General features: G+C 36.0%; 1 protein-coding gene across 10 annotated transcripts in view; it reads right to left on the reverse strand.

Moving 5' to 3' along the window:
* Window positions 1–258: 258 nt before the first annotated feature.
* SAFB2 (scaffold attachment factor B2) overlaps window positions 259–26,497 on the reverse strand; it is a 39,414-nt gene continuing 13,175 nt past the window's right edge. For 3 of the 10 annotated variants that reach the window (XM_056822488.1, XM_056822490.1, XM_056822493.1), the window contains 16 exons: window positions 25,867–26,374; window positions 25,387–25,436; window positions 24,428–24,528; window positions 19,009–19,158; window positions 18,812–18,924; window positions 17,264–17,302; window positions 15,785–15,900; window positions 13,664–13,755; window positions 11,861–11,997; window positions 10,077–10,373; window positions 8,872–9,009; window positions 7,583–7,625; window positions 4,962–5,086; window positions 1,195–1,307; window positions 959–1,025; window positions 259–629 (listed from right to left, as the gene is read on the reverse strand). In XM_056822488.1, coding sequence (XP_056678466.1) covers window positions 497–629; window positions 959–1,025; window positions 1,195–1,307; window positions 4,962–5,086; window positions 7,583–7,625; window positions 8,872–9,009; window positions 10,077–10,373; window positions 11,861–11,997; window positions 13,664–13,755; window positions 15,785–15,900; window positions 17,264–17,302; window positions 18,812–18,924; window positions 19,009–19,158; window positions 24,428–24,528; window positions 25,387–25,436; window positions 25,867–26,374 — 2,222 coding nt within the window. In that variant the 3' untranslated portion in view covers window positions 259–496. Of the gene's footprint in view, window positions 630–958; window positions 1,026–1,194; window positions 1,308–4,961; window positions 5,087–7,582; window positions 7,626–8,871; window positions 9,010–10,076; window positions 10,374–11,860; window positions 11,998–13,663; window positions 13,756–15,784; window positions 15,901–17,263; window positions 17,303–18,811; window positions 18,925–19,008; window positions 19,159–24,427; window positions 24,529–25,386; window positions 25,437–25,866; window positions 26,375–26,497 lie in introns of those variants that run through there. The other 7 variants (XM_056822489.1, XM_056822491.1, XM_007488948.3 and 4 more) reach the window with 4 other exon arrangements.

Below are 26,497 nucleotides of genomic sequence, written 5' to 3' on the forward strand. Positions count from 1 at the left end.
CTCTGCCATTGACTTAGAGATGTTGCTGGCAAGGCCTTTCCCCTAGGGATTTTGGTTTCCCCATCTACCTAGTTAAAATATATAATTCAGACACTGAAACCGAGGGCTCAGCAGTGAGGAGGAGAAGATAGTGGAAAACATTCAACACAACACACTAGTTTCAGTTCCCAACAAGTGAATGACGAGGCAATACAGCATTTCTGGACTTTGATTATGTAATAAAGCTTTGCCAAACACTAGAGACAAAAAGAACAGCAGTAACTGTAAACTTTTATTAATGGAAAATGGAATGCTTCATTAACAGAAACTTTTTAAAAGAAATGGTATGAACAAAAACACATTTATTACAAAAAAACCCAAGTGAGTTCACATTGTATTGAACTACAACATGGCGGCAGAGTTTAAAAAAAAAAAAAAAGATCCACAAGTCCAAGGGAACCCTGGCTAAAAGAATTCAATACTGCCACCACCTAACACCAAAACAACAAGTTACTACTTAATATCTGCGGGTGAAGTGAGGGTGACTGCCTCTGCTGGCTCTGTCCTGTCCTCCAAATCCTCTGCCTTGCATTGCACCACCCTGCATCACGTGGCCCTGGGAGTTTCCACCTTGCGCAAAGCCGCCACGCCTAGGAACAAATTCAAACTGTTTTCCTTGAAGTGTTTTTTAAAAAGTTTTCATTGCAACATTGTTCAGTACGATTCTGCAGCATTTACATCTCTTGATTTTTTTTCCCCTCTTGATCAGATGCACCAGATGAGAAAAGCACTACAAACACATACTGAATTCCAGGAAACTGAAGAATGTTATTTGCATAAGTTGGAAATATCTGATTTGTTTTCAAAACATTCAACCAATCAAGTTGAACTAACATGCAAAAGAGAGATTGTGTGTTTAAAAGGGAGAGCAAGTGAAGAATCAGGAACAAATCAACTATCGTCGGACAAAACTTCTTACCCCGACATTCCTCCCCGATTCACCATATGGCCTGGTCCTGAGTGACCAGACATGCCTCTCTCACCACCTAGAAAATAAGAAAAAAGTTTTCAAATACTTGAATCTAATGTAAAAAGATAATTTTATTTTGAGATTCCCATGGGCTTTATGGTTTACATGTGAGAGAAAGAAAAAAAAAGCATCGGGGTCACATTAAATAATCTCCAACTGACAAGTTTCACATTTTGGACCCATACCTTGCCACCTCTCATGATCTCGGCCCATCATTCCTCCATCCACGCTGCCCTGCCAAGAACGATCCTGATGATCCTCTATCCTTTGGGTATGATCTCCCCATTCACGGCCACCTCTTTACCAATAAATAAATAAGCACATGATGAAATAAAATTACTTAGATGCTATTTTGGTTATCATATAACTAGTTGCTCTCTACAGTATTTAATAACTCCTCTAACTGAAAAGGAGTTTGACTATAACATTTTGAAGATGGTCAAAGTTTTAGATGCTCTGTCACTCCATTTTTCCCTCTCTCTCTCAGGGTGTCAGTCTTTCCCCTTTATTAAAGGAGTAAGACTAGATAAAGTGAATGTGGTTCTCCCCAACAAATGCTCTAATGCTACTTTCAAAATTATAATGTCAAAGTTAGATTGGCAAATTGTGTTGTAAATCCTATTCTATTTTAAAGATATCCAGTTTTCAGAGATCCTCCCTGTCTGTCTCACTGTCATTAGGAAAACACACCAACATGAAAAGGTATCTTGAGAACTTTATAGTTCTAAGAACTGCCCCTATGTAATATGGTACAACCCATATAGTAAAGGAATATATGGGACGGCTTTATTGGCTTGATTTTTAAAGTTAGAGTATGAAGTTAGAGAATCTTTCAACTACATGTAATTATAACAGACATGTTCAGCCTTTAGTAATAATATAATAGCACTATTTTAAAATCTGTGAGTAAAAATTTATCTTTTAAGTTATCTAAAGATTTTCTTGACTAAATCAGAATAGACAGGAGAACTTATGCCAACTTATCACCAATATCAGACTGATATTGCTCTCTGCTACTAAATGATATATTTTTTTTCTCTTTAAACCCTTACCTTCTTTCTTGGAGTCAATACTGTGTATTAGCTCTAAGGCAGAAGAGTGGTAAGGGCTAGGCAATGGGGGTCAAGTGACTTGCCCAGGGTCACACACCTGGGAAGTGTCTGTGGCCACATTTGAACCTAGGACCTCCCGTCTCTAGGCCTGACTCTCAATCCACTGAGCTACCCAGTTGCCCCCTAAACGATATTTTCTTAATAGTTTGCACTAGAGCAAAATCAGTCATCAGGACCCACGTTCCAAACTTGGATAAAAAAATTTCAAGCCAGAAGGACTTTGGAGATATTCCTGCCCAGTGCCATCATTTTATGGATATGGGAAGGACCAGAATGTTTTCCAGTAATCAAAAAGATTTCAGTATTTTTTCAAAGTCAAGAAAAGGCAAGAACATTGATTTATTGCCTTCTGTGTGCCAAGCACTCTGCTAAGGGCTAGGGAGTACCATGAATGTCTCAGTCTAATGGGGAAGAAAACATACAATTACATATAAAAACACACATATATATGTAATACATGTACAAAATACTTTTTTTTTTTGAATGAATAAATAACTGGGAAATGAGGAGGGTGAGATGAAGGGCAGCCAGTGAAAATGCCCTGGTCTTATGCAGATGGCATGTCTTGTGCAAGGCCAACAAAGAAGCCAGAGCAGAGTCACTGGATCACGAGGTACATGGAGATTAAGAACTCACTGAGGGGCAGCTAGGTAGCACAGAGGATAGAGAATCAGACATGGAATTGAGGTCCTAGGTTCAAATATGGCCTCAGACACTTCCTTGCTGTGTGAACCTGAACAAGTCATTTAACCCCCATTGTCACAATTCTGTCTTAAAGACACTTTAGAGAGTAGTTTCAGTGAAATGATGGAATTGAAGTCAGACTGCATAGTTAAGAAGAAATTGAAAGAGTAAGCAGTAAGACACAGAGAATGTAGACCATCTTTTTTTCAAGGGGTGAAGCCATATAAGGGAAAAGAGATATAAGACTTATTTCTGATTCCCTTCATCTAGAGTGTGTGTGTGTGTGTGTGTGTGTGTGTGTGTGTGTGTGTGTGTGTATCAGAGTTATTTTCATGTTTGTCTCTCTTAGAATGTGAGCTCCTTGAGGGTTTGATCTATATTTATGACTAATCTTTAAATACTTAGCACTTAGTACAATGCCTGACAAAGTTTTCACTTTAGGTAAATCTGCATCCTGCAAATGTGACTTTATGTAAAGAATTCTACTGAGGGAGAGGTGCAGGGAGAAGAGGCAATAACTCAGGGTCTTCCATTTCCTAAGAGGAATTAAGAAGGGAAAAAAAATATAACAGAAACACAGTTTAGAGAAAAGCATGCACACAATCTGTTCCCAATTTTTGTGAAGTTGAAAAAGATGAAATGTTCAAAGAAGTGAGTGATAAGACTGTAAAAGTAGCACATGTCCTGGAGCTGGAAGTAGATGAGAATGACATGGAGAAGTATAGAGAAGAACTGTCATATGAGAATATGACTGAGCTGCTAGCTGCAGAAAAAAGGGAAGCTTTGGAAGCTAAGATCAAACCAAAAGGAGTTCAGGACTAAACAGTTGGCAGCAGCATTTCATCATCTGAGTGTCTTCTAGTTTTGCAAAGATGAAGAAGACTAGTTGAGGAGAATATTGATTTGCTATCATCAGATATGGAGGGGGGGGGGGGGGGAGAAACACTGCCCAAATCTCTTGATGGCTATTAAAAAAAGAAAAAATGAAGCCAACTACCAGTGATAAAAGCTAGATAGACTGTGACTGGGTGGTGAACACCTACATTAACTTTAGAGTTACTTCTATGCATTCTTTATCATTACCTTTCATTTACAATTCTGTAATTATCACAGCATAGTATTTAATATGTCTACAAGTAAGTACATTTTCTGGCTTGCGTAAAGGTATCATTCTGTGTATGCCTTTGTTATATCAGCTAAGTGAAATGGGCAGGTAGAAGCATTATTTAAAAATCACTTTATACTGAGGTCTATGAAATGAACAGTCCACTATCTTACAGCAAGAACTGTAAGTGCTTGACTAACTTGTCCAAAATCAGAGTTAATAAATTGAAGCAGGATCTGAAGTCCTCATATTCCAAATATGAAGTTCTTCCTATTGCAATGGGGTTAAAAACAGAGTGGGAGGTGTAGAACTCTGTTACTTGTCATGGGATTTTACATCAAAACAGTTGAGAAGAATCGAAACATTAGATTATTCTAAGGAAATATGATGAACAAGTCTGATGGGTATGAGTGTTGAAAAGGGATCTAGACACGGAATCAGAAAACCTGGGTTCAAATGGAAGCTGGCATAACCCTGGGCAAATTACTTAACGTCCGTGAGACTCGATTTCTTCCTCTACAAAAGCTACAATGTTATACCACTTATTTCTTGTAAAGTAAACATCTTGTAATCTGGTAAGTGCTAAAGAAATGTGAGCTATAAGTTTTTCATCATCATCAAAAAAATGGTTAAAATTATGTTCAGTGCATTCTTTTTTGAAAAGTTGGTAGGTATATTTATTTTTTAATTTCCATCAAAAAGCAGCTAAAATAAATTTATTAAGTTTTCAGTATGATTTTTGTATGAAATGCCAAATGCATGATACCTTTGTCTTTCCTTTGAAGATGGGATATTATCCTGTGATAAACAGCTCTGAACATATCAGGCAATTAAAAAAAAAAAAAGAGCCAAAACTCAGTAAAACTCCCAGATTTCCAAACCAAAAGCAAGTAGGTCTGGCTGTTTCCTATTTTAACATTTTCCTAGGCAAAAATAGCACCACTAAATTGAATTATTAAGAGGACTAAAATAGCTATGTTACAACTATGTGAAGACTCATACAAGGACTATCTGAGGCATTTACGTAAATTTTCTCCTTAACATTACTAACCTGGGTGGTGGAGGAGGTAGCCCCCTTCCCTCACTCATTCTCTTGTCAGAACCATAGCCTCCCCACCCATCTCGTGAGTCCCGTCCATGGCGCTCTGGTCCTCCATGGCGATCATCTGCATAGTGCTGAAAGTCAGAGGAGTAACATAATAATGCTCTCTTTTTCATTAGATTGCTAAGTAACACTGATGCAGAACAAAACACGGACCCTTCTAATTCACATTTATGCCATGCTTTAACTTAGCAAAGCTATCTGTGATGACAATCCTGTGAGCTATGGTAGTGCAAGAAGAAATTGTGAGTCAAAAAGGTAAACAAACTTGCCCAAAGTCATAACAGCTAGTAAGTATCAGAGACAAGATTTAAACCTTAATCTAAATTCAACCCTTTTCTAGTTAAAAAGCACTGCTGGGTCACTTCTTTTGTGTTGGTGATTCTATGTTTAGATACTTCAAAGTTAGGTTTTACTGAATACATTTGTAACTGGCATTTGTTAAGATGTAGCTAAAATTTAGCTTAAAAACTCATTTCATTATCATTCCTCTTCAAACATCAGTTTGAACATTTTTTAAAAAACAAATAGGTCCCAGATAGTGTGAATGAATCCTATTAAGGGTCACATGTATTCAAATTTGTACTATTCAAAGTTAAATTATGTAAAATATGAACAATGGTTTCAAACCTTTGGAGACATGTATCATGAATTCAAATAATAAAACTACTTCACTGAGTTTGTTTTTCATATGAACGGGGATTTGACTATAATTTCTCACTATGATCCTGGAACTCCTGATTTTTTTTCTTTTGAAGATAACACCTGAAGCAAGATGCTCTTCAGGCCCCTCTCCCTCATCTCCTCTCTTGCTGGATCACTTCAGGCTAGCCACAAGGATGTTACCCTACTTCTAAAGCATACCTACTTACTGCCTTTCAGCAAGGTGATGCAGTGGATGTTGGGCCTGGATTCAAATCTTACCTCAGATATTTAACTAGCTTTTGTAACCCTGGGCAAATCACTTATTATCTCTCAGCCTCAGTTTCTTCTTTTGTAAGTGTATAATAATAGCACCAATCTCATAGAATTGTTATGAGGGTCGAATGAGTGCCTGACACACAGTAGATACTCAAAAACACTTTTTTCCTTTCTTTTTAGCTAACTAGTAAAACAACTTATTTCTGTTCTGCTTAAATATACCTATTTAATAATTACAGCCACACAAAACCAAGTAACTATATATGACTTAATAAAATGATATTCACATATAAAAATATAAAATTAAAATTTGATGAAGTATAGCACCTTTCTACCTTTCAATGGAAAAAAACTGACAAATTATGAGGACAAAAAATATATCAGGGCCTGAATTGCTCTGATTTCCAATGAATATAAAGAATTTTGGTTAAAATAGCCATTGCTATTAAAATACCACCACCATCTTGAAAGAAAACCATTCTTTCTGGTAATAAAGATAGTTGTGGAAATGAAAACTATTAATATCATGATTATGAATCATGGCTCTGGAAAATAGTCAAGACAAACCAAAGGAAGAGATGAATCAAATCTCTTATATGCCTGCATGAATCTATCAAGCACTTCTGGCCCAATACTGTTCAAGACTGTTTAGGGTGGGGATCAACTCACACGGGCCACACTATCTGCTGAGAGTCAGGGTAAGAAATCAGAGGTGTCAAATGTCAGGCCCACAGGCTTGCAACACTCCAGAATGCAGCCCAAACCAAATTAAAATCTAAACTGGGAAATATTTAGCAAAATAAATATATAATAAAATACAGCTAAATTACATTTTAAAACTAAGTCAACATGTGGCACACAAGAATCCTTATATACAAATTAGTGGTCCTCATTTCTATTTTGGTTTATTGCAGTAGAGCATTGATTGGTCTTGAAGCCAAGAAGATCTGGATTCAAACCCCACCTGACACTAGTTATATGATCCTGCAATTATTACTTCTCTGGATTCAGGGCCTGGAACTGGGACAAGGGGCTGGGATTCTGTGACTTCTAAAATCTACTTTTGGGTCTAAATTTATGATCCTATAGGACATTATAATAAAATAACAAAGTATTCACTTGGCCTTTAATATACCATCACATTACTGTTAATTTGCTCACAAATGCATCTTTTCTTCATAATACTAAATTTCAAGAAATACATCATGCCATACATTTTTTGTAAATGCTCCCTCCACTTGTCGGTAAGTACTTAAGTTTTTTTAAAAACTATATTCTTATTCTTTTTGGTTCTCTATAGTAATCAAAAAGTAAGAGAAATAACTCACATTTCTATAGCACTTTATGATTTACCAAGTATACCCCACCCCCAACTTTCCCACAATTCAATGAGAGATGTAGTACAAGTATTATTATCTCTATTCTCTACTTAGTCCCCAAAGAAGTGAAGAAACTTGTCCAAGGTCACAGAAATAATAAATGCCAGAGTCTGGCCTCAAACCCAGGTCTCATGATCTCAAATCAAAGGCTCTGCTGCCATACCCACCCTGTTACTCATTCTGCCAGACCTGTAGCATGTAGAATTAGTAATCAGGAGGAGCTCAAAGTTCAAGAGTGAATGTGTTAGGAGATCCCGAGATTTAACTCACCTGCCCATCTCTTTCTCCCATCACTGACCTTGAACCTTCCCTCCTGGGAAATAAAAACAATTATTAAAACACCAATGGGTAGTTCCTTCTATCATTCTCATGTAGTATAAATCAAATTCTCAAGTGAAATCTAACACTATTTCCACACAAGGAATTTTTTTTAACTGATCCAAAAGAATATACAACACAAAACCATTTTTCCAGGGAGAAAAATGAAGGGACTCTAAAGCTTAGATATCCTTGCAAAAATCTTCCACAACCAATTCTCTCTACTCAAATCTCTGACATGAAACCTCACATCACTGAGACAGAACTTTGATCATTTCTGGTATGGTTACAGGGAACAAAAATAGCACAGATGAATAAAAAATTCAAAGATGCTCTAAAACTTCTGATTTTATCTAACAAGTCCAGTTTTCATACCAAATATGTTCCCAGAGCTAACAATAATAATGAAATTAACTACTTTTATAATTCACCTTTCATCCCTTTTCTGTCTTCCCTCTGGTAGAAAAGTTAATAAGCACTGAAATGACCAAAAGACAGGAAACTAAAAATAAGAGTTATAATTCACAAAATGAAAAATTTGGTACTAATTCTACAAAGCAGGTACATTCCCTATTTAACAGAAAGATTGATTTATTTTGGCCAATCTCCCAAAACTAATGAAATATACTTTGTCCCCTGTATTTTCTTCTCTTTGTTAGATCTGTGCAAGATAAATTCTTAATGTTTTAAATTAAAATATGAAAGACTAAAAAAATGGAGTAGCTATGGAAGAATGAAATGGCATGGGTAAATGTGGGTGACTTGAATAGAAATTTGAGTAGGTCTAATATTTTCTGAAAACATTTTTTTAATGGACTAATAGGAAATATTAAAATGACAGGGCAAGTACTTGGTTTGTATAAAAAGAGCACTGGACTACTGAGTCAAGAATCCTAGATTCTGATAATAATTAACTGCCTATATTCAAGGAAAGAACAACTTTTTGGGGGCCTAAACTTTTATAAAATAAGGAGGTTTTTCCTTCAAGCTTTGAAACTATGGTGCTATAAGAGTTCTCAGAAATTCCTACATACCATCCAATTTGTTCTTCATTGTAGCTGAGGAGGGATCACAGATTGAATGAGCCAAAAGTTCTCGGTTAATGTGTTCCAAAAGCAAAGCACAATTACAAAAAAACTGTTTTACAATTACATCTATGTGTCATTCAGATGATGAGTATCTTCTGATATCTAAATGCATAAGCCTATGTTTCTGAACTTGAAGAGAAAGAAAAGGGCTACCTGTCCACTGAATGGTCTTGATATCGGCTCCGTTCCCTGTGGTCAAAATCATGAAAACGATCCTGTCGGCTAAACTCAGACCGGTATCTGTCATCCAGAGCAGCTCGTTTTCCTTCTGGCCAATATGAATCATCTCGTCTGTTTATGTAACACACACACAATTTTAAAAAATGAAAAAGAAAAAAGGGAGAAAAAAACACTCTCTAGGCCAAGTCTCATTTTAAAAAGCCCTGCAGGGCTAATCTCTGCACATTCAATCATTATCATTTTGATCTGATAAATTAAAATCCCTCAAACTGCCAAAAGGCATACTGGCACTTTAATTTGACAATCTCAAGAAAAAGACTGCTGTGAGCTAATTGTATCAAGACAGTTAATAGCTCAATCCCTGCATGTGTTTCAACAAGAATGTAATAAAATATTTGATTCTCCTGGAATATTTCGAGTATAACTTTCTACCTTGAATATCTACCTACCCTAAACAAAGCCCCCCACCCCACCCCACCAATTTCCAATAAAACCAAGGGAATAAGAGGAGGTAATACACATTAAGATACTATCCAATTAATTTTTGCTTAATTTTATAGGAAAAGTAGACTCACAGGTAGTGAAGACTCCTTTGCAACTACTTTGCAATGTTTACTTTTTAAAAGGATCAATTAAAACCCCTTTCAGAAAGTATCAACTGCCAAGTACACTTACAGAGAGCTCAATCCAAAAGAAATGAGTTTTGTGGCAAATAAAGTTATAAACTTCTATTGGGTTACTGATGTGTTCCAACCAATGTATCAAGATGGCATACTGATGCATTTCTATTATTGCATTTCTCCCACCTTTCAAATAGATTCCCACTATATAATGAATAGTATTTCTTCAAAGACCACTTTCCTCCAAGGAACGACCAAAAGGCTATATAGCTTCCAGGCTTCAGTAAAGTCTGGCTGATAGTTGGGTCTCTCATAGTCATCTTTGTATAGCCAGCACCTTACAAACAGCAATGGTACTTTAAAAAGTTTGCTGAAGTCTTTTCCCAATTCCTCCAAACTCTCTTTACTTACTCCTCCTATACACCCTTCAAATGAAGGGGCTACCAAGTCAGAAAGCAGAAGCAGGAGGGAAATGAAAGCCAGAGGCCTTAAAGATGCACAAGCTAGGACATGGGGGGCACAATCCAATCACCAATCAACAGCAGCTGCTCCCTTTACCTTGAATCTACATCATAAGGTCTTCTCAGAGCAGGCCTTCGCTCCTGTTCATAGCGTAACTGCTCCTGCTGGCGCCGAAGCTCCTCTCTCTCCCTATGGATCCGTTCCTGTTCTTTTCTCCTTTCTTGCTCTACCCGAATTCTCTCCCTTTCTAGTCTCTCCCTCTCCATTCGCTCTCGTTCAAGACGCTGCCTCTGACACTCAAGTCGCACGCGTTCCCGCTGCAGCCTGGCTTTCTCTTTCCGTTCTCGAAAAGCATCAATGCGCTGCTCCCGTTCCCGTTGCTCTCGTTCTCTGCTTAAACATAGATATTTCTAAATAGGAACTCTCCTCATTAAGTTCACAATTTTAGAAGAACAAATCTTTCAATAAGGGATAGTCTCATTACCCAACTGTTAATTATCATGCAAAGTAACTATTCCTTCTCCAAAAATAAAGAGGTAAGAAAGATTTTTAACAATGACTCCTTGTCCTATTCAACCAGTCACATGGTAACAATATCTTCATACTTATTTGCCCTATGTTGATCCACACTTTGTAGAAAAAAATTTAATAGAAAAAAATGTTTAATGTTACTGAATGAACTAAAAGTAAGATGGGGGGGGGGGGGGCGCGGACCTACAAATAAAGCAACTGAAAATTAATTTCTATGTCAAAATGATTATTTTTGAAAGAGGTACAAAGCTGTATTTTTTTTTTAATAATCTATTGGGCAACTAGGTGGGTTCAGTGGAGCCAGGTCAAGAAATGGAAGGCCCTGGGTTCAAATCTGACCACAGACATTTCCTGGCTGTGTGATCCTAGGCATGTCATTTAGCCTAGCTCTTACTTAGTATTGACTGTAAGATAGAAGGTATGGGTTAAAAAAAAGAGAGTGAGAAAATCTGTTACCAGTTTAAAGTGTACCTAAGGCCTTTGTTTCATGAAATGATAATTAAAAATATAACCTGATGCAAGGTAGGAAGCTTAGACCCCGAGATGGTGTAATAATCAAGTTAGAAAATATTTTGCCCCACTCTTAAATCTAGGGTCTCTTAATGAAGCAGGGGAATTTTTGAGTAGTAAAAATATTTGTTACAGCATGACAATTACCTGCTTCTTAATGTAGACATTTAAAATAACTTTGATCTGTCTCCTTCCGACAGTATAATGAAACTATGGCTATTTAAATCACTATCTTTTATTTATTTGAGAGCAGGTTCCACATTAGTGATTAGATCCTGCCCAAATCAGGGCCCTTAAACAGTAAGCTCAAGGGCAGGGACTGTTTTGCCTTCTTCTGTAAACCTAGAGCTTAGCACTAGTACTTGGTCTGGCACATAGACAGTGCTTATTAAGTGCTTGCTGACTTGGCTAAGTACCATTTCAACCAAGTAAGAGCCACTTGAAGTGATACAGACTAAGTTCCAACTTCTTCATGGAGCTACTCTTTCGAGATTTATTTATATCTGCTTTCTGTCAGATGAAAATGTGGAAGATTAAGAAGCTGATATTGAGTATAATGGGATGCCTTGAGAAATAGTAAATTCCCCCTTACTGGAGGCAGAATAAACTCTGAATTCGCACTTGTTAGCTATGCTATTGGAGAGACTGTTGCTTAGGTACTGGTTGGAACAGACAGCCTCTGAGAGAATTGGGGATGTGCTAAAGTATTTAAGTGTCCATCCTAAAATGAAAATGAAATCTCTTCCCAAATACTGATGAGAAAAAAAAAACTGTAATAACATTCCAAAAAACAGGGGAAAAGGGGAGACAAATCAACTTATTTGGGGCTTTCTACTCACCTACGCCTTTCAGTTTCTCTGATTTCTCGTTCTCGCTGCCTTTGCCTTTCCCGTTCCCGTTGCTCTTTGATTTTATCAAACGACAAAATATCTCTCTTTTCTTTGCTTTCTGATTTTCGATCCTGACTCTTAGAGCTCTGTTTATCAAAGTTTTTAAAAAATTAATCTTAAAAGTATAATTATAGCAAATATTCAGTGAAAATAAAATATCCATATTTAAATCATACTAAGATCCTTTGTCCCATTTGACTTATATGAAGTACCATGATCCCTAAATAAGAAAAAGGTTTAAATATGAGTGTAATTACAATATAAATCTAAGGAGTTTAACTGAGTACATGCAGCTGCCTGAAGGCAATCCAGTCCACTAATTAAGTAAATAAGTTTCAGATAATGCCTTTCACTTACATATGTAAAGAAAGTCAGGCTTTCAAAATTCAAAAGGTAAAAAAAAAAAAGAAATTCAGGAATGTGAGAAAGCTCATGTCCAATCAATATTTTCCCTCCACCAATATTTCTGAGACAAAAAAAAAACACTTTTGTAATTCAACAGAAAATTGGTTTCTAAGAGAGCAGCCACCTCGATACATAGAATATGTCTGGGAAAAAGAACTATTAGGCCTTGGGGAACAGAAAATTAAACTAATTCTGATTACTAGTCAATTTAATTTTTCACTTTCTACCAATTATTCAGACACATGGACAAGAGTATTAAGAAACCCGACACTGCTTTATGCAAATGGCCTTTTTAAGAAGGTGAGGAATAGGAAAGAGTCACTTCCACAAATCCTACCACTCCTGACATTCTTTGAAAATTTGAAGCTCATCAATTTATGAGAATTAGCTAAGAAAAAGTATAGCTCTCCTGCCTAACGTAAAAGACATTCTAGATACAATGAGCAAAGTTGTTTGGTTTTTAAAAAAGGTCACAGCTGCCTTCATGAAAAAAATAAATAAAACACACTATTCTGTTGAATATCTACGTGTAGAACACAAGATCACAGGAAATGCAGCACACCATCTGATAGTATGAAAGACAACTTTAAAATGAGTTCTAGTTTACTTCCTGGTTAATTTAATAAAGCTTTATTAAATTAACCAAAAAAAATTTATACTGCTATTAAATTAACCAATGAGTAAAACTTACCTTTTAACTTGGAAAGTCTGTGCCTTTCCCTTGCAATGGTGAGCTGTATTTCCTGTGTCAATTTACTTCACAGAAGGAGGTGTGGTCTGATGAAGTATCAACAAAATGGGGGCAGATATTTTGAAAACATGTTTTAGATCTTAATTTTGTGTACGTACATAAAATTTTAGCTAAAGAGAAGATGTACTGGGATGATCTATACTTGTTGAATGATTTATAAAACAGCTTATCAAGTGGAACTGGAATACTGCATTAAGAATATGAAAGGTTATATTTAAGAAGGAATCTTCATGATGTTTTGACACTTCAGGACCACAAATGGTTTAACTTTCTCTAATAAAGCTAAGGCCTTTCTCATTTCTAATTTCTCCCCTTTCCCTCCAAAAGATAAAACTCAGATCTTCTTTAGATGAACATACTGAAAGATCTCTTTCATATGTCAACCCATCAATGCTGGAGATTTCAAACACATTATACACAAAACCAACAAACATGCTTACCCTCATCCCTCCTCCAGGATATAAAATGTAAAAGTGCCTTAGGGAGCTCTTAATTTACAAGATCAAATAGTAATTTTCATAATGTAAATCAACTGTTTTCACATGCTCTTCAGAGAAACTGGACCCCAGATACTGTATCTTATACACAATACTTACTCGATCTTTAGACCTAGTTGTGGTTTTCACACTAATGACAGGTTCCCCTTTAGACTTGTCCATTACTACTGTCCGTTCTGTCCCTCTGCTTCCTTCAAAAAAATAACAGATGACAAAACTACATTAGCTAACTTTTTACAAGTTAGTATTCAATGCTCAAAGTTTTGCTTCAAATGTTAACTTTATCATTAAAAACAGTTAACAGAACATTACAAACTATAAAATGAATAATTCTGATTATGTTAAATTTAAAAGTTTGTACAAAGCCAAGTAACCAAGATTAGAAAACATCAAAATTTTTTTTTAAAAATGTATAACAAATTTCTCTGATAAAGGTTTCATTTCTCATATAAAGAACAAGTCAAATTTATAATAATACAAGCCATTCTCCAACTGACAAATAGGATACGAACAGCAGTTTTCAGAAGAAGAAATCAAAACTATCAAAAATCTTGAGAAAAAATGTTCTAAATCAATCTTTATTAGAGAAAATGAAAATTAAAACAACTCTGAGGTACCACCCCACACCTACAAGATTGGCCAATATGACAGTAAAGGAAAGTAATAAATGTTGGGGAGATGTGGCAAAATTGGGACATTAATGCATTGTTGGTGGAATTGTGAACTGATCCAACCATTCTGGAGAACAAATTGGAAATATGTCCAAAGAGCTATAAAACAGTATATACCCTTTGATCTAGTAAAACCATTATCAGGTCTGTATCCCAAAGAGATTAAAAAAAAAGAAGAAGAAAGGACCTATTTGTACAAAAATATTTATAGCAACCCTTTTTATGGTAGCAAAGACTTGGAAATTATGGGGATTTCCATCAAATTGCAAATGGCTGAGCAAATTGTGGCATATGACTGTGATGGAAGAAAAGATGCTATAAGAAATGAACAGATTTATTTCAGAAAAAGCTAGAAAGATCTGCATGCACTGATAAAATATATGTAAATATGATGTAAAATAAGCAGAACCAGATGAACATTGTACATAGTAACAGAAATAGTATAGGATGATCAACGGAAAGATTTATCAACTCTCAGAATAAAATGATCCAGGACAATTTTAAGGGAGACTTATGAGAAAGAATGCTATCCCATGAACCGTTGGTGTTAGAATGCAGACCAAAGCATACTATTTTTCACTTTATTTTTTTATTTGGGAGTTTTGGCTTTATGACTACTCTCATACAACAAGGAACAATATGGAAATAGGTTTTGCATGATAATACATGTATAAACCAGATCAAATTGCTTACCATCTCTGGGAAGAGGGAGGGAAAAGAGAAAGGGAGACAATTTGGATTTTACAACTTCAGAAAACTTATATGGAAAACTATTGTTAGATGATATTTTATTTTACCAAATTACTTTTAAAAAATGTTTAAAATTTTGTCATTTCAAATTGTTCTCATCCAATATTTTCTATTTCTTAGTAAAAATGTTCAGACTAGCACACTTCAAACTTTGAAATTAAGATTTCATATTCTGAATCTCAAAAAAGAACTGACTGTAGATCAAGTTATTTTTAAGTTGCTTTTTAAACTCTGCAACTACATTTAAGAACTTAAATTCAGGGGGCAGGTAAGTGGCTCCGTGGATTGAGAGCCAGGCCTAGAGATGGGAAGTCCTAGATTCAAATCTGGCCTCAGACACTTCCCTACTGTGTGACCCTGAGCAAGTCACTTAATCCCCACTGCCTGACCCTTACTGTTCTTCTGCCTTAGAACCAATACACAATATAGATTCTAAGACAAAAGGTAAGAGTTTTAAAATAAATAGAAATCTCTTTTTAAAGAAAAACAAAAAGTCAGTTTTAGATTAGCTTGGAAGGAAAAAAAGCAAATGCAATGTTTATAATGTCTTAATTCATTTGGTGCTCCTTTATTAAATAAAAGCACTTTCTGTAAGGCTTTATTAAATGTGTTTTTATTGATGATTATATACACTTTTTTTTGGAACCTCTTTTGTGAATTTTCTATAAATAGCAAAACTCAGTAGTCAACTGCTGAGATAGGTTCTCAGGACATTAAATTTATCTTATAAAACCTGTTTAGCCAATACCACTGACTAGTTAGTTTAGTTCTTTTTCATTAACTCCAAGCCACAACTTACCTGATTTGGTGGCTCTAGATCGATCTGCTGACCCAGGTTTTAGTTCATCTTGGTCTTTTTCATCCTTTCTGTCTTCAGATCTTTTATCTTCTTTTTTCTCACTCTTAATTACAGTTCTATTAAAAAAGCAAAGCAATAACATTCAAGTACCCAAAAAACAATGCATCGCTCAAAATGGAATTCTCATTAAAATGGATCTAAATACTTAATCCCCACTCTCAAAACTTACTAAATTCCTTTCCTATCACACCTGACATCAAATAGAAAATCCTCTGTCATTTAAAGCCCTTTATCACCCCATCTATTACATTTTCCAATCCAATAAGACTGGATTCCTGGCTGTTCCTTGAAGAAGACATTCAATCCCCCAACTCTAGGTACTGTCCTCCATACCTAGAATACTCTCCCCATCTCTGCCTCCTGGCTACAATATCAACTAAAATGGCACATTCTACAGGAAGCCTTTCCCAGTCCCTTTTTTAATTCTAGTGCCTCTGCTGGGTTTGTACCCTAAAGAGATAATAAGGAAAAAGACTTGTACCAAAATATTCATAGCTATGTTCTTTGTAGCAAAAAAAATTGGAAAATGAGGGGATGCCCTTCAATTGGGGAATGGCTGAACAAATTGTGGTATATGTTGGTGATGGAATACTATTGTGCCCAAAGGAATAATGAACTGGAGGGATTCCATGTGAACTGGATCGACTTCCAGGAATTGATGCAGAGTGAAAGGAGCAGAACCAGGAAAACATTGTACAAAGAGACTGATACACTGTGGCACAATCAAATGTAATGGACTTCTCTATAAGCAGCAATGCAATGATCCAGAACAATTCTGAGGGACTTATGAAAAAAAACACTAACTGCAGTCAGATGAAGAACTGTGGGAATAGAAACACAGAAGAAAAACAACTGCTCAATCACAAGGGTAGATGGGAATATGATTGGGGATATAGACTATAAATGATCACCCTAGTGCAAATATTAATGGTATGGAAATAGGTCTTGATCAACGACACATGTAAAACCCAGAGGAATTGTGCATCAGCTACGGGACGGGGATTGGAGAGAGCAGGGAAAGAACATGAATCTTGTAACCATGGAAAAATATTCTAAATTAAGTAAATTTTTTTAAAAATTAATACTAGTGCCTTCCTTATGTTAATTATTTGCTATTTATGACATATATAGCTTATTTGCCATTCTCATTTGTGCTTCATCTCCTTTAGAATATAAGCTCCTCTTGAAAGAAGAGACTACCTTTTGCCTTTCTTGTACCTGAGCACTTAGCACAGTGCCTGACGCATAGTAAACACTTCATAAATGTTAATAAACTGAGCAGACAGCATGACTATAAGTATTTGGAAATTTGGCTCTAAACACCATGAAGATCATTTACTTTACCTAACTTTTCCTCTCAATGGGAAAAAGCAAAACAAAAAAACTTCTTATATATATCATGTCATCATGCTCTTTTACCTGGAGGAGCTTGGTGATGCGGTAGATAGAGCACTGGACCTAGAGTCAGAAAGATCTGATTTCAAAACCTACTCTAGACATTTACTAGTTGTGTGATATTAGGGCAAGGTAATATGTTTGCCTCAGTTTTCTCATCTGTAAAATGATAGTAGCATCCTAGGACTGTTGTGAGGATTAAATGACATTATAACAGTAAAGTGCTTAGCACTGTGCCTGGCACAAATAGGCCCTAGATTAATGTTGGCTGCTATTATTATTATTATTTATTACTATTATACCATCCTATCTCCATAATGAAATCCTGCTATTCTTTCAAAATTCAGTTCAAATTGCATCTCTTCCACTAAGTCTTTCCACAATGTTTTCCTTTGTAGCCACTAGCATTTCCTCACAGTTCCATGCATTTTGGCATCCTATTTGGCATTTTTTTAAGTTATTTAATAGATGCTTTCTCATGTCACCTTGCTAGATCATTAACTCCTTGAGAATATTCAGGTATCCTCCATGAAATCTAGCAGGCATATTATGAACTTAAAAACATACCTCCTATAATCAAACACCTCATTTGGCCGAGATCCCATATTCTACCACCTTAAATTCTAGCCAACACTCTCTACAAAGTCTTCTCTGAAAAAATGCTTATAAAATCATGACTTTCATTCCCAACTATTAAAAGCTAATTTAGCTGGCATCTATAATTTCTTGACTTACAAACAGCTATTTGATCAAGATAATAAACACTTGCTATTCCACATTTAATTTAACAATAACTCTATCATTATTTATGAAGTGGAATCTTCTACTCTAAAAAATTCTAAGGGCAGCAAAAAGAAAACAAAAAGACTATGAATGTTTCCTGATATTGACAACTTTCTTTCAAGGGATTCAAGATGTTTCAGACTTTGAGTAGAATTAGAACAGCAAACAAATCACATTGCCAGAATGTGGAAAACATTTACTAGAATGTGGAAGCATTTACTAGACTGAGCTTAGAAAGACTCTCTGAAATGTGAAGATACAGGCACTCCTCTAAAACCATACTTTATAAAACAAAGTGAAATTAAAAATGTACATCTTAATTATTATAGTTATTTAAACATTAAAATAATTTAACATTTTTTTAAAATCCTGTCTTTTCAATATCATCTTGGTGAAAAAGAGAACAGAGGTAAGCCATAGCACATATACCAAGTATGTGAAAAGGAACAATGTTTCCTGAGAACCAGCAAGAGTATTGTGGAAAGAGAATTCACCTGGGAACTAGAACCTTGGTCACTTACTACATCCATACCTCAATGGATCTCACTTATACTGAATGGTTCAGACTACATGATCTCAGCCCATAAACCTACCATCCCATGCTCTCTAAATACAAATCTCATGCATTACTTTCCAGTAATTCTCTCCATTGATATTGCTCCTGTGGATGTAGTTTCCATACCACTGTGGCACATCTGTATACAGTCCTTTTCCAACTCCTCGTCCTCCTCCCTACTACCCCATAACCCCTAAAGTATGCAAAGAGCAACATTTTTAAAATTCCTTTACCTTTCAGACCTGGAGTCAGTGGAGTGATGTCTTTCCCCGCTGCTTGATTTTTCCTTTTTTATTTCACAGTCTTTACGGTCAGAAGGTTTCTTCCCGGCAGGCTCATTTTTGGCCTAAAATTAATTTGGCCAGAAATGATGAACAAGGAAGGCCTTTCACTTATATGATACATAGAAGTACATAAGTGCACCACTTACTTTTTCTACTGAGATCATTCTTCCATGTAATTCTGTTCGGTGAAGGTGGTTAATACACTTTGTGGCTTCATCAGATGTAGACATTGTAACAAAACCATAACACCGTGCCCCGGGACTACGAGCATTAGTTACCACTTTGGCTCCAACAACCTTTGGGAAAACAATTTTTTTAAATTTTTGCATAAAAGTAACCTGGTCAAATGTTCTAATTGATAACAAGCCAATGACATCCAAAAGCTATTACCATTATTATGCTTGTTACTGCAATATGATCTACTACCTAAAACTGTAAAAGTTCCTTACAATTAATCAAAATGATAAATGAAAATAAAGGGTCTCTCTCCTTCATATTGGAAAAACCAAACTTCAAATTCAAGTAATTGGTGTCAAATAGAATCTCACTAAAAACATCTTCGTGACTCATTAAAAAACCCTCCCATTCTGTCCATTTTCTTCCCTCTATTTCAATGTTCCTTTGAAACCATGTAGAACGGTCTATCCCTACTTCTCATGCCCCCTCACCAAACCACCCATTTGTTACTTATGCCACAAGCTAAGTTACAAATGCCCTCATATTTATGTAAGTCTCTAAGAGATTATACTAAAGATGAGACAAAATGCAAAAAGAACAGCACTAGGACTTGGCAGCACATATTTCTAGTATCAACCCTGGAAGGTGCTATTCTCAGTATACCATTAGACAAGTCCTCATACCTCTCTTGGTAAGTTTCCTCATCTGCAAAATGAAAGGTTTGGCCCAAATCATCTCTTCAAATTCCTATTGCTAAGTCCCCTGTCAGATCCTTCAAACTTTTAAAAGGATGTTTTATGACTCACAAGATCTAAAGGAAGTAGGATGAGTTAAGTATTCAGGGGAGCCACTCTGCTAAGTACAAGTAAAGTTATGTCAATTCTTGCTTCTTCCACTGGACAAACATTAAATTCCAGAGACATTGCTTCCTTTGTTTGTGAAAAGTTAAATCCAAACAAACACAAGCAATTATTAAAAAAAACCAACAAAAACAAAAAACAAGAACTTTTGGATAGGGCCTAGACCCCTGATTTTATTAATATAGAACTCTTAAAAGAAGATACTACATTTATCAATACAAGTTGGTACCTTCTCTGCAACTGAAAGTCTTTTTTTCAAAAGAGTTGTGTTGGGGGGGCAGCTGGGTGGCTCAGATCGAGAACCAGGTCCAGAGATGGGAGGTCCTGAGTTCAAATGTGACCTCCAACACTTCTTAGCTGTGTGACCCTGGGCAAGTCATTTAGCCCCCATTGCCTAGCCCTTACCACTCTTTTGCCTTAGAACAAATACACAGTATTGATTCTAAGATGAAAGGTAAGGGATTAAAAAAAAAAAGTTGAGTAGGGCATCTATAAGGTTAAACTGATGTGCTCAGGGTCACAAAGCTAGTATATATAGGGGCTTGAAGCTCAATTTTCCTGCAAAGTCAGTTCTCTATCTACCACATCACACTGTTTCTCAATAAAGCACTTAGTATTTAATCACAAGAAAAATCCATAAGCAGAGGACAAACTGTGGGAGTAGAAACACTGAGGAAAAGCAACTGCCTGACTACAGCAGTTGAGGGGACATGACAGAGGAGAGACTCTAAACGAACACTCTAATGGAAATACTAACAACATGGCAATGGGTTCGAATCAAGAACACATGTGATACCCAGTGGAATCACGCATCGGCTATGGGGTTTGGGGGGGAGGAAAAGAAAATGATCTTTGTCTTTAATGAATAATGCTTAGAAATGATCAAATATCATAAAATTTTTTTTAAAAAGTAGCACTACTATACTTATTCATATAGTGCTTTTGTCATTTCTTGTCTAAAAGTCACACCTAATTCTGTCAAACAATCCGAAGAACCCAGTAAAAAGTAACTCATTATCAAGTAGTCAATTAAGTAGCCCTGTTTGGAGTCTTTACTGTCCAACAGTAGGGTTATGGGTCTCTCTTTAACAAGAGGCAAAATTCTATTTCTGCATGCCACAGAAAAGAACATAAAATCCAGGACAATAAAAGATTCAGAAGTCTTATAAGGAGATTTTGACCTGTATCCTACCCCATCACACAATCAAGATCCATTGAAAGAGAAGAAATACTAATTATGTAAGATTCAGCAACAATAGCAGGCTATATTTATATGTCACTAAGCACTATACAAATATACAAATTTGATCCTCACAACCCTGGGAAGTAGGTACTATTATTATCTGATTTTAAATATGAGGTAACTGAGACAAATAGTAGTTAGGTGACTTGCCCAGGTTGACACAGCTAGGAGTGTGAAGCTAGATGTGTCTTCCTGAATCCAAATCTCACGGTTCTATCTACTGCATCATCTATCTATATGTATAATAACAGGCTGTCCCCCATGCCTGCAATGCCCGTCTCACATCAATATAATAGCTAAAATGTATATAGAAGTTTAAGGTATGAAAATACTTTATGTATTATGATCCCTATTATTATTAGCCTCCTAATATCTCCATTTACAGATGAGGAAACTGAAGCTCAGGTTAAGTGACTCACCACAGATCATAAAGCTAGTAAATGCTTAAGGCAAAATTTGAATTCAGATCTTGATACTCCAAATCCAGTACTCTATCCACTTTCCTGCCTGCTCCTCTGCCTCTAAGAATCCTTCCTAGCTTCAAGCCTAAGCTAAAGAGCCCCTTCCAACATGAAGCCTTTCCTCTCTTTCCTAGTTGGTAGTGTCATCCTCCTTATTCCCAGTTACTTACTATATATTTTATGTCTATTTAATCTTTGTCCATATTGTTTTCCCCAAATAGGATCTAAATTTCTTCAGGGTAAGGACTCTTTCAAAATTTCTCATTGTATCCTTGGCACCTGGCAGCACTAGACCTCACTCTAGGAATCAATTTCTTCATTTATAAAATAAGAGAATGGAACAAACTGTCATTTAAGGTCTTTCCCAAGCCTAATATATAAATCTATAAAAGTCCAGCACTGAGACACTGGGGATATCAAAACACAACCCATAAATGGCAGCAAGCATAAAACATATTTTGATGCCACCTACAGATAAATTTCCTAAATAGCTACATCAGACATACACAAAATGAACAGGATTCATCAGCAAAACTATTTCCATTCTTGGAGTCAGGAATTCAGCAATTCGGTGATTGGTTCAAGACCTATGTATATGCCAAGACCTAATAACAGCATGTCCACTGACACCTCAATTGCATGTAACTGGGTATTTCTAAGAATGCAATGAAGAGCACGGTCCATAGGCTAATATCTGGAGTGTATTATAAAGTCTTGTGTCATGCCTAAGTGCTATTTTTCACCAAGAAAAAAAAAAGTTACAAGTTAACTCAAGTGATTCATGAAAGTCGATGCTGGATTAGACCGGGCTATTGAGAAATTTTGGGGATATTGATGACTACATATTTGTAATACTGTTTTTTAAAAATTAAAAATGTTACCTTGCTCAATTCAGTGGAGCATGGCCAGACATGAAGAGGAAATGGATCTCATTTTGGTGAGAAAGCCTTGTATTCTACATTTTCTTAGCTGACACGGTGTGTCAATGATTATAAGCTGTTTTTGAATTTTTAAAGCTCTTTTATTATTATATTTTCTTGCATGTGCAATATACTATTTCACTTTTTTTAATTTTTCTCTCCTTTTTTATATTTGAAGCACATGTCACCAGCATTAATAACCTTTTGATTTTGCAGTAATATAAGTTTAAGATACAATTGCTAATGCATGCCCCAAAAGCTTGTGACTATAAAAATGATGCCACTAATTATTTTTAAAAAATTATGGGACTTTGCTTAATGATTCTATCTGATTCCAGGACAAGATATACACACAGGAGCCATGCACAGAATGCCATACACACAGAATGCACAGGGCCAAAGAAAAGCCAATCCAGGATGGATTGATAAACTTCTAGGCCAATGCAAAGATTTTGAACCTAGTGTGAAGACTCGAGGTTACTGTGTTTATCATTGCTAGACATAGGCTTTCCTTGTGTCCACACTCACTCTGAAAATACTCAAAGACGAGTATCCCCGAAACCTTGGCTCATATAATCTGGTCCCTTTTCTGCCTTTCATAATGTGGTACCTTTCTGTAGTCCTGGCTACTGACTGGGTAAATGCATCATTGCTTAGATCATTTTGGTGGGCCCTGATTCAAGGATCTGTTATAGATTTATTTTTCCTTTACTTGGAATGTTTACACATAAGACTTTGATAGTCTATATTTTCATCTACTATTTTTTTAATTTGGATTTTTCTGATATCTTTTTAATTTCTCTTACCAATTGATTCATATACCTCATACCTCAGCCATGCATCCCTAAATAATCCTGTATTTTTTTTTCTTTTTCAATCACCCTAACGGGGGAATGTAAAAAATATCATTATTTTAAATTGCAAAGTTTAAATTCCTTTTTAGAAGAATTTTAGGTAAAGAAACATGATACCTCTCTGAATCCAGAAACTGAACTGTTAGAGAAAACACCATGAAGAAGCCTCCAGACCACAAGTTGCACAAAAATGAACTTTGGGTGTGGTTGATTGAACATTTATTTGTATGTATACTCTCATGCCAAAGGGGACTGCCTCCTAACTGGCTTTTTGTCAATGTGTCCAGCAGTTATTGGTTTTTTTCTCTTATCCTCAATTTATTGTAATCTTTAAAATTGATTATGTTTTTATGATCCTTTGGGAAAGTCCTCCCCAGAGGATCAAACGGGGGTATGTAAAAATACTCGAATCCAGGACTTCAATCCCCAGAAATCCTTGCTCCACTTCCCCAGAATGCCCTCCAATCTCAATGAATTCTCACCTGGGCCGAGAGCGAGATGGGGTATTTAAACATGGTTGTGAATAGACTCAGCCTCTTTTTGGACTTCCATTTTGGAGCAGACGCGTCTCTTTCATGATGTGAAGTTATCTTGTCTAGGCCTCTCTGGCCTAGGCATGTGCTTTCTTATTCTGTATTTTCTTTAATCCTTAACCTTTAATAAACCTCATAAAAATATAATACTCCTTGCAGAGAGAAACTAATTTCTATCTTGCCTCAGTTCCCCCCTAAGCAGACTAATGAAGACAGTAGAGGGCTGATAGAGATTCAGGAGAGATGGTCAACTACAGGCATAGAAAGAAGCATACCATTTTCAGATGGGCTAATGGTTAGTTTTACTTGACTATTCATTATAAGAAAACTTCTACTCAGGAATAGGAAGGGGGCATTCATTGTGAAAAGATAGTGATATAAACGATTTAAACACAGAAAACAGCAGCAATTAAAATTTGCTTAAAGTTTCTTTAGGAAGTAACTCTACTGCTTCTCAAGTTAAAATTGCTTACTTCAATCTAGCTACAACTAGGAGCCAGGTGTTGCAAGACCTTACCTTTCCATACTTGCTGAAAAGGTTCTTCAAGTCTGTGGCTCTGGTAGTTGAAGAGAGTCCACTAACCCACAAATTCCTACCAGAACTGCTACTAACACGACCTAATTAAAAAAGAAGATTATTATTGCTTTACCTAGAAACTGGTATTTAAAAACAAAAACAAACAGAAACACCTACTTAAACACAACTTCAATTCTGAGTTCAAATTCCTTAGTAATTTCCCAAGCCTTCCATGATACCAAATCAAAAACATCTGTGGTAAGAATAAGTTACTTTGTACATTTATCTCACAAGAACAAAAAATATGACTAAAAGCATCAAACTCAGGGCATGTAAGTAGTGCAGTAGATATAGAGCCAGGCCTGGAGTTGGGAGGTCTTGGGTTCAGAGTGGATCTCAGACACTTCCTAGCTGTGTGACCCTGAGCAAATCCTTATTCAATAGTCCAGCAGCCCTTTTCACTCTTATGTCTTAGAATGGTTAGTAAGACAGAAAGGAAGGATTTTAAGAAAAAATAAAAGCACCCAATTCCAGTATGAGGGGGCAAATGAAGGATCTGAAAAAATGCTTTCTATTTGTCAGACAACCCTCTAAAATAAGTACCAACTAATTTTCAGAATTTTTGCTGTTGAGTTTAGCCAGTCAGGAAAAAAATGACTGTGATGCTGTTAACATGGTATTTTATAATTTCACTATTAGATGGCTGCCATCTTCAAAAACTAAATGCTATTTCCCAAATATTCAAAAGCTATGCATACTGTTAATCAGATAGTTCCCTGCAAGCCTATCAAAAGCATCTGCGGAAAACTGATTTACCAAAGTTTTAAAACAGTCTGCATTTTTTAATCCTATCTTTTAAAAAAGTTGTTCATAAGAACAATACATATTTAAGGAATACCCTCTGCCTCCAAAGTAGGGAAACTACATAAAAATAATTCCTTTTCTAAGCAAAATCATACCTTTGTCATCCTTTAAGGCTGGCTTTATATCTGTGTCGTCCTCAATAAAGCTAGAGACAAAAGTTAATGTTACTCAAGCAGGAAAAAGCATTAGGAAAACTAACTCAAAAAAAAGTATGGCATGTTCTACAACTTAATACCTACCAGAAAATTAGGTCTGAAATAAAATTTTAAAAGACAGCTTTGCAAACTTGCATTGGAAATCTGACAAAAAGTAATTAAGTCAGATTCCTAAAGTCAATTCTGTTTAGCTGAAGATAACAATTAGGAACAATTTAAAAACACAACCATGTTAGGTTGAGAAAAGGAAAGAAATCAAATCACCCATTAAAAATACACAAAGGGAAATAAAACATTCTTTAGAAGTAAACTACAATTTCATCAGTCTGGCTGGCCAATTGAAGAAAACAGCTTATGAGTGTCATTAAATGACCAATGAAAAAAAGATAGCATCTGGTCTAGAACTGAGAAAAAACAAACCTCATTTTCTGATCACCGCCCTCATTGGTAGAGGACTCTTTAGTAGCAGATGAGTCTTCATTATAAGCTTCATCTTCACTTTTCTTAATGTCTTCTTTGCTATCTTTGGTTTCGGGGCTTGAGGCTTTCTCTGGTGTTTCCTGGGCTTCCTCGCTAGAAGCTTCCGCATTTTCTGATGCTTTGCTACTCTGATCATTTAGATTCTCTACCACTACAGTATCAGAGTCCATTTTCTCTTCGTCTACTTTCTGCTCGCTTTTCTCCCTTTTCACTATGTCTAAGTGCTTTTCTGCCTTCTTGGCAATAGCTTGTGTTGACTCGCTGTCCACATCTAATGCATCCTCCTCTGGATGAGCAGTGTCAAAATTGTCCTCTTCCTCTGCAAGCTTTTTGTTTGGCCCCACGCTACTTGCATCCTGTGAAAATGGCTGCTCCAGGTCGGAACCTTCTTCTTTTAGTGGGTCAGACTTACAAGTTTCCCCCAAAATGTCGAGTATTTTCTCATTTTCTATGGATTTAACAGGAATAGAATGGCACAAGGTTTAATTACCAGGGAAATAAAGCAATCACAAATGCGGAACTGGCACGGCTGCCACACTAACACGAAGAGAACTGCTAGCTACACAGAGAT

Source organism: Monodelphis domestica, chromosome 3, assembly GCF_027887165.1.
Source record: "Monodelphis domestica isolate mMonDom1 chromosome 3, mMonDom1.pri, whole genome shotgun sequence".
In the NCBI taxonomy this organism is placed as follows: domain Eukaryota; kingdom Metazoa; phylum Chordata; class Mammalia; order Didelphimorphia; family Didelphidae; genus Monodelphis; species Monodelphis domestica.